The 12410-nt window shown below is 45.7% G+C and overlaps 1 protein-coding gene across 10 annotated transcripts in view; it reads left to right on the forward strand.

The window, feature by feature from the left end:
* The window catches only part of GRIP1 (glutamate receptor interacting protein 1), a 900266-nt gene that overhangs the window by 873532 nt on the left and 14324 nt on the right, over positions 1–12410 (forward strand). For 7 of the 10 annotated variants that reach the window (XM_073620100.1, XM_073620096.1, XM_073620097.1 and 4 more), the window contains 4 exons: positions 4583–4768; positions 5173–5329; positions 6222–6333; positions 6413–6451. In XM_073620100.1, coding sequence (XP_073476201.1) covers positions 4583–4768; positions 5173–5329; positions 6222–6333; positions 6413–6451 — 494 coding nt within the window. The remainder of the gene's footprint in view (positions 1–4582; positions 4769–5172; positions 5330–6221; positions 6334–6412; positions 6452–12410) is intronic. The other 3 variants (XM_073620098.1, XM_073620105.1, XM_073620106.1) reach the window with 1 other exon arrangement.

A 12410-nucleotide genomic window follows, 5' to 3' on the forward strand; every position in this document is an offset into this window, starting at 1 on the left:
CCAAAGTGGGACATCTCACCTTTTGATATGTATATCTGTACCCATTGTCCATATTTGAAATATGATTTTTTTTCCCCTTTTTTATGCAGAATCCCTCTGCTTGGTGTCAGGCATATAGGTCTTGAGGAAGCGAAACGTCGACCTGCCATATTCAAGCAGCAACAGAGAGCAATGCACATACTATGTGTGGCTTATTTTATTGGAAGTCAACACTATCTGTTTTTAATGTTATAGTGTCAATTTTTTTTATATCTATGTATAATAAATTATTTTTCTAATATTTTGTATTCCTTTTCTGATACCTATAAAGTCTGTTCCAACGTTCCCCTTTTGTCATTATCAATTTCATATGGATGTGGTAACCCCATTGCCCTTTCTTGATCTATATAGCTTTCCAGACTCCTGTTTTAAAAAATAATCCATGCACATTTTTTTACCTGCAAAAAGATGTGCCTTTATTATTTAATATGTAAAGGTGAACTTCTCCTTTAAGCATGAGGCATAGGGGTTGATTTACTAAAGGCAAATCCACTCTGCACTACAGGTGCACTTGGAAGTGAAGTCGCCATAGATCTAAAGGGAAGATCTGAAATGAGTGGAAGCTCTGCTGATTTTATCATCCAATCGTGTGCAAGCTAAAATGCTGTTTTTTTATTTTCCTTGCATGTCCCCCTCAGATCTACAGCAAGTGCACTTTGTAGTGCAGAGCGGATTCTACTTTAGTAAATAACCCTCATAGTGTTGATAATTGTTAATAAGCAGGTTGCTGGCAGGAAGTAGTTAAACAATGGTTTATTCAGAGAGACAGAATACAGAAATTGGTTTAATACTTGTTTATTTTTGGACAATATAGTTGATGTTTGTTAAACAGTATTACATTTAAGGAAATATTAGTGTGACCACTGACCATGCATTCAAAAAGCATTATTTTTCGTTATGAATAATTATATGGATTAATTTCTGCACAAATCAGCTGAAACACTTAGGGGTTGATTTACTAAAGGCAAATCCACTTTGCACTACAAGTGCACTGCAAGTGCGCTTAGAAGTGCAGTCGCTGTAGATCAGGGGCAGATCCAGAGTCAAATCTTGGGAGGGGCACTGCCAAAAAAAATTGCGGGCAATTTGTAGAGGAAATGGCTGGTGTTGGCGCTTCAATCATCACGGCACCATGGTTAATATGGTTACAGGATGATTGAAGCGCATTATTTCTCTTATTACATTGTAATATAAAATTAAATAGTTCAACTCACCATAATGCAGAATCAGTGGGAGCCCTGAGCGTGTCGCCTTCCACCGTCGCCCATCTTCAGATGGGGCTTGTCACTTGCTAAGTCGCCTGTTATCAGATGCAGATTGTCACTGCCAGTGACAGTGTCCCTGTTGTCCCAGAGTGAGGCCTGCACAGTAATGGCAGTCTTTTAGATGCAGAAATGCAGCGGGGGGCGGTGAGAGACAGTGGCGTCTCCAGCTTTCCTATTTAGGGGGGCACATGGGCGTACAGGGACAAAAGTAGGGGGGGGCAACTATAAAATGCAATTATATATACATATATAAATATACAGTGGGGGTTATTTACGAAAGGCAAATCCACTTTGCACTGCAAGTGCACTTGGAAGTGCAGTCACTGTAAATCTGAGGGGTAGATCTGAAATGAGGGGAAGCTCTGCTGATTTTATCATCCAGTCATGTGCAAGCTGTTTTTATTTCCCTTGCATGTCCCCCTTGGATTTACAGCGACCGCACTTCTGAGTGCACTTGTAGTGCAAAGTGGATTTGCTTTTCGTAAATAACCCCCAGTGTCTTGAAAAAGTATTGGTGGTTGCAGCCTGGTGGAGTGGAGGACAGGGTGGGAGCAGCCAGGTGGAGGGGAGGACAGGGTGGGAGCAGCCAGGTGGAGGGGAGGACAGGGCGGGAGCAGCCAGGTGGAGGGGAGGACAGGGTGGATGCCGCCAGGTGGCGGGGAGGACAGGGTGGGAGCAGCCAGGTGGAGGGGAGGACAGGGTGGATGCCGCCAGGTGGCGGGGAGGACAGGGTGGGAGCAGCCAGGTGGAGGGGAGGACAGGCCGTATTTAGCCAGGTGGAGGGGAGGACAGGGTGGGAGTAGCCAGGTGGAGGGGAGGACAGGGTGGGAGTAGCCAGGTGGAGGGGAGAACAGGGCGGATGTTGCCAGGTGGAGGGGAGGACAGGGCGGATGTTGCCAGGTGGAGGGGAGGACAGGGCGGATGTTGCCAGGTGGAGGGGAGGACAGGGCGGGAGCAGCCAGGTGGAGGGGAGGACAGGGCTTGAGCAGCCAGGTGGAGGGGAGGACAGGGCGGGAGCAGCCAGGTGGAGGGGAGGACAGGGTGGATGCCGCCAGGTGGCGGGGAGGACAGGGCGGGAGCAGCCAGGTGGAGGGGAGGACAGGGTAGATGCAGCCAGGTGGAGGGGAGGACAGGGTAGATGCAGCCAGGTGGAGGGGAGGACAGGGCGGGGGCAGCCAGGTTGAGGGGAGGACAGGGTGGATGCCGCCAGGTGGCGGGGAGGACAGGGCGGGAGCAGCCAGGTGGAGGGGAGGACAGGGTAGATGCAGCCAGGTGGAGGGGAGGACAGGGTAGATGCAGCCAGGTGGAGGGGAGGACAGGGCGGGGGCAGCCAGGTGGAGGGGAGGACAGGGCGGGAGCAGCCAGGTGGAGGGGAGGACAGGGCGGATTTAGCCAGGTGGAGGGGAGGACAGGGTGGGAGCAGCCAGGTGGAGGGAAGTAAAGGGTGGATGCAGCCATGTAGAGGGGAGGATAGGGTTGATGCAGCCAGGTGGAGGGGAGCATAGGGTTGATGCAGCCAGGTGGAGGGGAGGACAGGGTGGGAGCAGCCAGGTGGAGGGGAGGACAGGGTGGGAGCAGCCAGGTGGAGGGGAGGACAGGGCGGATTTAGCCAGGTGGAGGGGAGGACAGGGTAGATGCAGCCAGGTGGACGGGAGGACAGGGCGGATTTAGCCAGGTGGATTGGAGGACAGGCTGGGAGCAGCCAGATGGAGGGAAGTACAGGGTGGGAGCAGCCAGGTGGAGGGAAGTACAGGGTGGGAGCAGCCAGGTGGAGGGAAGTAAAGGGTGGATGCAGCCATGTAGAGGGGAGGACAGGGTCGATGCAGCCAGGTGGAGGGGAGGACAGGGTAGATGCAGACAGGTGGAGGGGAGGACAGGGTAGATGCAGCCAGGTGGAGGGGAGGACAGGGTGGGAGCAGCCAGGTGGAGGGGAGGACAGGGTGGGAGCAGCCAGGTGGAGGGAAGTAAAGGGTGGATGCAGCCATGTAGAGGGAAGTAAAGGGTGGATGCAGCCATGTAGAGGGGAGGACAGGGCGGATTTAGCCAGGTGGAGGGGCGGACAGGGCGGATTTAGCCAGGTGGAGGGGAGGACAGGACGGATTTAGCCAGGTGGAGGGGAGGACAGGACGGATTTAGCCAGGTGGAGGGGAGGACAGGGTGGGAGCAGCCAGGTGGAGGGGAGGACAGGGTGGGAGCAGCCAGGTGGAGGGGAGGACAGGGTAGATGCAGCCAGGTGGAGGGGAGGACAAGGTGGATGCCGCCAGGTGGAGGGGAGGACAAGGTGGATGCCGCCAGGTGGAGGGGAGGACAAGGTGGATGCAGCCAGGTGGAGGGGAGGGCAGGGCGGGAGCCGCCAGGTGGAGGGGAGGACAGGGCGGGAGCCGCCAGGTGGAGGGGAGGACAAGGTGGATGACAGGGTGGGAGCAGCCCAGTGGAGAGGAGGGCAAGGTGGATGACAGGGTGGGAGCAGCCCAGTGGAGGGGAGGACAGGGTGGGAGCAGCCAGGTGGAGGTGAGGAAAGGGTGGATGTAGCCAGTGATAAGGTCCCATACCTCTATGGAAGCCTGTATTCTGCTCCCCCCACCTGGAGGAAAGTTCTTACCTTGGAGGATAATAATAGAATCACTGGCTTCCTCCACCCGACAGCCTCATGGTCCCTCTTCTCCTCTCTTCCTCTTCCCCCTCCCGCTTGGCATGCTGGGGGCTGCAGTCCTCTCAGGGAATCATCCTGGGGCAATGCTGGTATCCGGGGCTACATGTCCCATAATCCTCTAGCTGCTAGTTTCCCAGCCATTGGCCCTGAATGTAGCCAATAGGAGGCCATTGCCAGGTGAATGCTCGGCTTAAGGAGGAGGAGGAGGGGTGTAAATCCCCCGCAGCTGCGGGTCTGTCTGTGTCACTCCCTTCACAGACCCTGTCAGTTTCGGCGCCGCTGCCCTGTGTCATCAACGGCTGGTGGGGGGTTGGCATCAGTACAGCCTGCTCATTATTTTCTTTTTGGGGCAATTGACCCCCCCCCCCCCCCCCCGGATCCACCCCTGGAGGGCATGCAAGGAAAATAAAAAAAACAGCATTTTTGTTTGTACATGATTGAATAATAGAAATTAGCAGATCTCATTTCAGATCTACAGCAACTGCACTTGTAGTGCAAAGTGGATTTGCCTTTAGTAAATCAATCCCTTAGTTTTTATTTCAGTGGTGTTTTTCTCTGCTACAGAAATATGCATTGGTTGTGTAGCTTTTACTCAACATGTCTATATGAATTTTTTGTCTTTAAGCAACAAGTCCAAATACATTTGCATCACCGAGCAGAGTAAGTGAGCTGTGTGACGCTGACGATGACACTCCTGTCACTCAGAAATCCAGCAACCTCTCTGATATTTACTCTACCACAGTGCCAAGTGTGGATAGCGCAGTGGAGTCCTGGGATGGCTCTGCTGTGGACACAGCTTTTGGAAGCCAAGGTAAATAACATAAATAGCTGAGCTTATCTCATATATCATCTTAGATAAATTACACCATTGGTGAAATTGTTCTGTAGAGCTGAAATGTCACTTCATTTTAAAAACGTTGCCATGGTGGAATTCTTATTTCACTGATTCTTGATCTGCTTGTTGCTTGGTGTGTTGTACTTTGTGCATCATCCTAGCCATCTGTGCTGGTGCCCTCAGAGATTTCAGGTTCTTCTGAATACTCTGTTCTTTTGGTAATACACTGAATGTCAGTTTAGCTCAGCAATCATGGGAAAAACTGTATTACATCCTAGTCTAAATTGTGAAGGTGATTTGAAACTTTATGGAAAAGTGCAGAAGTAGTAGTCTTGAAAGAGAGCTCTTTGTTTTTTGTAAATTTTTATGTCAATTTCTAGGTCCAAACTTTCAAGCGTCAGGATTCAGTTTCAATGCATTTGAATGGAGGAGCCCCAAGCAGAAGGGCAGTCTGTCTCCTTTGAGTAGACCAGCTAATAATCATTTCCAGGACACAGGGCTTAGTGATGATGAGTGGGACAGGCCTGCAGCCTGTGGGTAAGTAATACAGCCTCATTCTAGGATGTCTGCAGCTTGAAACAATGTTAATTAGATAATCCAGACAAGTTAGACCCAGGAGTCTGCCTGTAGAATTCTGCTTTTCTGAGTTTAAATGTGTCTTGGGGTAAATTCTGCCAAATGAATTGCTGGTTCTTCGTGTCCCTGTGCCTCTAAAAAATGATCTTAGGTGGTCATGTAGCAGTTTTTATACTGGAAAATGATGGTGTTTTTCTTACAATGGTCATAGAAATGACCTGATCTGGCTGTATATGCCTAGAATAGGCAATGATCTAAAGTCAGTGGTGGTGTTCTTTAGTAGTCAGTGATGTTGTTCTTCTCTAACACCAATGGCATTGGATGAATCTGGCCACTACTTTCCACCACTGACATTTCTTCAAGTTTTACTAGCTGTATACCAGCGAGAGATGGTGGATTTTGTTGCTCCATGCTGTGCTAAAAAAAAAAACGCTGCCTTCCATGGATTTTTCAGTGCACACCCCCACAGTGGGGTAGTATGAACTGCCCTGATAGTACAAAAGGTATTTTGCCTTATCTTGCTGTTGGAATGGGCAAATCTGCCCAGCGCCGTGTCATAGCACTTAATGTAAACAGACCCTTAAATTGACAGTCTCTCATTGCCTGCTCACTTTTTCTTGAAATGAAAATCCAGATTTTGCCATATGTGCAGAACAGAAGTGTGTGGCTTGCCTCTGATTTGTTCAGTTTGAGCTCTTACTATTGTTGTCTATTACCAGCATTGGTTATTTACAGCAAAGCCAAGACAGGAGCCAGAATGGGGGAAAAATGATTGTTTTGTGTCCCAAGCACAATAAATCAAGGGAACCTATACATAAACACCATACATTCCCTTAAACCTATTCTGTGGCAGGTTTCCTGGAGGCCCAGAGGACCCTGAAGCTGACCGAGAGGAAAATTTCTGGTCTCAGGCACTGGAGGATCTAGAAACTTGTGGCCAGTCAGGAATTCTCAGAGAACTAGAGGTAATATTTTTACACTGATAAACAGAATGTCAATCGTTTTCTTGTTTCTTTTGGTAATTACGTTTTGTTATCTTTACAGGAAAAACCTGATAAATGTTCTAAGAACATGATACTTTTGGTATACAATCCCTTTGTGTTGCTTTTTGTGTGTTGATTTACCTGCCTGCTTGTTACAGCTAGAGTACAATGTATGCAAGTTGATACAGCATGTAGATACATAGCCTGTTACTGCATACTCTTATCATTATTTAAATTAAAAACTGACCCTTACTATTGTAAATTAAATATGTACACTTACCTTGTTAAAAGTCTAGGAAGTCTAATAGTTTTAACAATTAAATATTTTCTAGTTTTACAAGTTTGTAAAACTGATGTTTTATATTTTTTAATTATATGCATACATTCTTTTCAAACACATTTCATAAAGGGTGCATCCCTAACCGTCAATTTGTAAAGGATCCTGGTCTTAGCCTAGAAAGCTGAACAATGCTTCCATATTCCCATATGTATATTACATATCCAGTAAAAGGGACAGCACAGATGACTGACACCTTTATTCCCTATCTTATCTTTGGTTTACATACCTTGTTGGTTGTCTGAAAAGTCTAAAGCTGGGTACACACAGGACAAAGATTGGCCGAAAAACAGTAGGTTCGGCAGGTTCCGGCTGACTTTCAGCCCATGTATACAGCTGTCTGCTTTACAGTAGCTGCTCTTACAAACAGCTTCTGTCGAATGAGTTTGCTGGAAAACCAGCATCCAATCAGTGTGTTGTGGTGGGAGGGTGCCTTCTATTCATCTGTGCTGTCAGTTTAGTTTATGAAACAACTGGGTTGATTAACTAAAAGCAAATAGTGTTAACTATGCAAGGGAAGTTGCACTTTGCAGTGGAATTCTTCCCAGAGCTTAGTGAATGAGGTGAAGCTCTGCTGAGGGACTTTTGTACTCACCCTAAAATCCATTTCCCTGTCTTTAGACAAATGGGTTTGATATCGCCACCTGGAGCAGGATGGTAATGTTCAGCCAAAAAGAAAAAAAAAAAAGTACCCTAGAGGCAGCCTGAAATTGGGTGAGCCAAAAATTGGGTGAGTGCTGTATCCTTCAGTGAACTCAGAAATAAGATTTTATAGTTAAGGAAACCAGATCATTAGAATAAGAATGATTAGATTGAATTAGAATAAGAATAAGACAACCCAAAGCACTGCCAGTTATAACAAGAGTGGAGTTATAACTAATGGACCAAACAAGAAACCACACCCACTGAGAAATGGTGGAGGACGATGCTGCCTATCCCTTGCGAGGACCCTCTGAGGTGATGAATGAGTAGGTCTTCCAAATAGAGTGCTTGGCAGAAAACAAATCTGTGTCTTTTAGATGGAGGGTTTGGACTCCAGCATAGGGCTACCCCTAGGGTGTGGTTTGTTTGTTCTTTGTCTGCACATTGTGTCCTGCTCCTGCAGGTGGCAGCATCAAACCCATCCGCTTAATGATTTGGCTGTGTCCTTTAATGAACAAAAGAGTAATGCTGTTTTTTTTTTCCTCCCCTTGTATGTGACTGGGTATTCTTTGCCAAGTGAAATTTCTCCAATGTCACTAAGCTCTGGGGAAAATTACCTTCCAAAGTGAACAGCCTATTTTCCTTTAGTAAATCAACCCCAACATGACAGGTTTGCTTTCAGAGCTATAAAGGTACTTATGCACAGGACAATTAGATATTTCACACCTGGCCATGTACTTGAAAGTGATTATTCCGCATGCCTTCTGTGATGGGAACATTTAGAGCCGTTTCACACTGGGACGACTTGTCAGGCGACTTAGCCGCCTGACAAGTCGCATCCCGTTCTGTACAATGGAACTGTTCTAATTGCGCCGCTCCAACTTAGAAAAAGGTTCCTGTACTACTTTGGGGGCAACTTGAGGCGACTTGCATTGACTTCTATATAGAAGTCGTTTTGCAAGCCGCCGCTGCTGTCGTGTTCAAGTCGCCTGAGGCAGTCGCGCTGCAAGTCATGCTGCCTCAGTGTGAACCGACTCTTAGATGGAAAATCAAATGATCATTTAGATTTAGTTGTGTATAACCTGCTAAATTAATTTTGCTAGATTCCTGGTTATTTGACGCAACAAAGACTCATAACATCCATTGAAAGCAGCCATTTTCCAGCCTCAGGGCCATATATTAGCTTGGGGAGGCACTCATACTACTCTGAATCAAGCAGCCTCACCTGTGGACACTGCTTTCGATTATTTTTGTTAGCCTTGAAAGAGCATATTATAAAGGAACACCAAAGTTTATTTTAGGAGAGTGGTAGGGAAGCAGCTTCAGCCACAAGCATTGTTCATGTAAACAAATCTGCAATCAAGTATTTTCTAGGCCAAACAGTTACACCTGGGAGGGGGGATTATATGTGATAGATTTTGCAGCAGTACAATGTGATCATCAGCAGTGATGAATTATCATAAAAATCTGATTGCAAGAGTTTTCATCCTTGTACAAGTCAACAGAATCTCACATCAATGGCGTCTAATGCAAAGCATATAAATATGCCAGCTACCCCACAGTTATCAGAACATCTTGTATGTTCCCATACATCCCATCACCAGAATATTTGCCTGTTTTTAAAAGGCTGCTCTGTGTGCTGGCTGATAGCATGTCAATCTTTCAGAAAAGTATGTCCTCTGCTTGTGTGTTGAGTGAATCTAAAAAGCCTTTGGTTCTTCCTATATCAACTGCATATGCCTGATGAATGGGACATGTATAAATGGAGTAATACTGTAGATCAATTAGAAAATCCAAATTATGTTTTACATACAGCACTTAAGTAAAGGTACATGATGGGTACGATCAGTGAAACAATTGTAACAATGGTGTACTTGCATTGAGTCCTATTTAATGCCTTGGGACTGGGACTCTGTGAATGGGGTGCTGCTTGCTAGACGTGCTTGTAATGCCTAAATATACAAACATGTTGCTTCTGATTGAGGAAATGTATAGTCTTATGCCAAAATCTGGACCCCCACTGCTCAAATGATATTCTCAGTGAGGCAGAGGTAATTCAAATTCTGCAGGAATACATACTATGTTTTTACAAATTGGAATGCACATTTTCCCAATAAAACACAACGGAGTACTGAATTGTCAGTACTTACTAAGAATACATTTGTCAGAAATCCCAAATTTCAGATATCAATCTTTTACCCAGCAATCAAATTTTGTGTTCTATTTTTAAGATTTTTTTCAGTGTAAGTTTTTTGTTTAGAACTATCCTTGCTTTAACTGTATGTTTAGGATTCAACTGTGGATTTTTAATAATATTTAAGCTGCAAAAATGAATTCCATAAAGCGCTTGGTCTCTGGTGTATTGCTCCGTGACAGTGAAGGAGAATAGAAATCAGTCTTGCAATAGGAACAGCCTTGATATGAAAAGTAGTTTTAATGACAAATAAATTAAAACTTCCCAGCTGCCATCCCAAAACAGCCAGTGTTCTACCCACAGGTATAGAATGTTCATAGGGCCATGCTTGTCCTAGGATGGAGGGGACCTGGCTGTGTCGCTGAGCCAGCGGTGTCGTGGGAATTGGTTATTTTAAATTTACAGTTTATTTACAACACTATATTAACATTTCATAATATTTTTTATAGCTATATGTGTGTGCATATATTATACAGTATCTCACAAAAGTGAGTACACCCCTCACATTTTTAAAGTAAATATTAATATTTTATTATATCTTTTCATGTGACAACACTGAAGAAATGACACTTTGTTACAATGTAAAGTAGTGAGTGTACAGCTTGTATAACAGTGTAAATTTGCTGTCCCCTCAAAATAACTCAACACACAGCCATTAATGTCTAAACTGTCGGCAACAAAAGTGAATACACCCCTAAGTGAAAGTGTCCAAATTGGGCCCAATTAGCAATTTTCCCTCCCCGGTGTCGTATGACTCGTTAGTGTTAGAAGGTCAGGTGTGTTAAATATGATGTTATCGCTCTCACTCTCTCAAACTGGTCACTGGAAGTTCAGCATGGCACCTCATGGCAAAGAACTTTCTGAGGATCTGAAAGAAAGAATTGTTGCTCTACATAAAGATGGCCTAGGCTATAAGAAGATTGCCAAGACCCTGAAACTGAGCTGCAGCACGTTGGCCAAGACCATACAGCAGTTTAACAGGACAGGTTCCACTCAGAACAGACCTTGCCATGGTTGACCAAAGAAGTTGGATGCACGTGCTCAGCGTCATATCCAGGGGTTGTCTTTGGGAAATAGACGTATGAGTGCTGCCAGCATTGCTGCAGAGGTTGAAGGAGTGTGGGGGTCAGCCTGTCAGTTCTCAGGCCATACACTGCATCAGATTGGTCTGCATGGCTGTTGTCCCAGAAGGAAGCCTCTGCTAAAGATGATGTACAAGAAAGTCCGCAAACAGTTTGCTGAAGACGAGCAGACTAAGGACATGGATTACTGGAACCATGTCCTGTGGTCTGATGAGATCAGATAAACTTATTTGGTTCAGATGGTGTCAAGTGTCTGTGGCGGCAACCAGGCGAGGAGTACAAAGACAAGTGTATCTTGCCTACAGTCAATCATGGTGGTGAGAGTGTCATGGTCTGGGGCTGCATGAGTGCTGCCAGCACTGGAGAGCTACAGTTCATTGAGAGAACCATCAATGCCAACATGTACTGTGACATACTGAAGCAGAGCATGATTCCCTCCCTTCGGAGACTGGGCCGCAGGGCAGTATTCCAACATAACAACCCCAAACACGCCTTCAAGATGACCACTGCCTTGCTAAAGAATTTGAGGGTAAAGGTGATGGACTGGCCAAGCATGTCTACAGACCTAAACCCTATTGAGCATCTGTGGGGCATCCTCAAACAGAAGGTGGAGGAGCACAAGGTCTCCAACATCCACCAGCCCTGTTATATTGTCATGGAGGAGTGGAAAAGGACTCCAGTGGCAACCTGTGAAGCCCTGGTCAACTCCATGTCCAAGAGGGTTAAGGCAGTGCTGGAAAATAATGGTGGCCACACAAAATATTGACACCTTGGGGCCAATTTGGATATTTTCACTTAGGGGTGTACTCACTTTTTTTGCCAGCGGTTTAGACATTAATGGCTGTATGTTGAGTTATTTTGAGGGGACAGCAAATTTACACTGTTATACAAGCTTACACTCACTACTTTACATTGTAGCAAAGTGTCATTTCTTCACTGTTGTCACATGAAAAGATAGAATAAAATATTTACAAAAATGCGAGGGGTGTACTAAATTTTGTGAGATACTCTGTGTGTCCATTGTGATTTTCTTTTCTTTTTCGCCTTCCCCCCTTTTTTTTTTTTCTTCATTAATTTTGCTCATCAATTGGTATAATCAGAACTATATGAAACTGATAAGCATTGTTTTTATTATATGTTCTTCTCAATATGATTTTATCATAGCGTATTAACAAAATAATAGTCTAATCCCGGATGGAAGGGTCAAAGGTGTGTCCACAGCCTAACACACGTCCCTTTCCCCTGTCAACTTCCGGTCCTCTGGTATTTTATACCTTATTGGTCTGTCCCGTCACATGACTTGAAAAAGCGCTGGGCGCGAAACATGTTGTCGCGGTGACGGGAATACGGACACGATCTGCTTCCCTGCGCCTTCTCCATATCCCTATTGGTATTGCTGTGTCTGTCGGCACATGCGTGCGACGTCATCGCTAGATGCCGCGACTGAACCACTGCAAGGAGATTTGTGGAGCCGCTGGCTGGGCACATACCATCTCCAGCACGGACCAGAAGCTGCTTGTTATCCACCCACTCTGCCGTTGGGATTATCTACAACCAATACCCACAACACTGCTGGCACCCAGGTCCCCTCCATTCAAGGACAAGCATGACCTTATGGACATTCTATACCTGTGGATAGAACATTGGCTGTTTTGGGATGGCAGTTCCTATGTAAGTTTTAATTTATTTGTCATTAAACTACTTTTCATATCAAGAAAACTATAGAGGCTGTTCCTTTTGTAAGACTGGTTTCTATCCTCCTTCACTGTCATGGAGCAACACACCAGAGTCCAAGCGCTTTATG

Source organism: Aquarana catesbeiana, linkage group LG03, assembly GCF_042186555.1.
Source record: "Aquarana catesbeiana isolate 2022-GZ linkage group LG03, ASM4218655v1, whole genome shotgun sequence".
Classification (NCBI taxonomy): domain Eukaryota; kingdom Metazoa; phylum Chordata; class Amphibia; order Anura; family Ranidae; genus Aquarana; species Aquarana catesbeiana.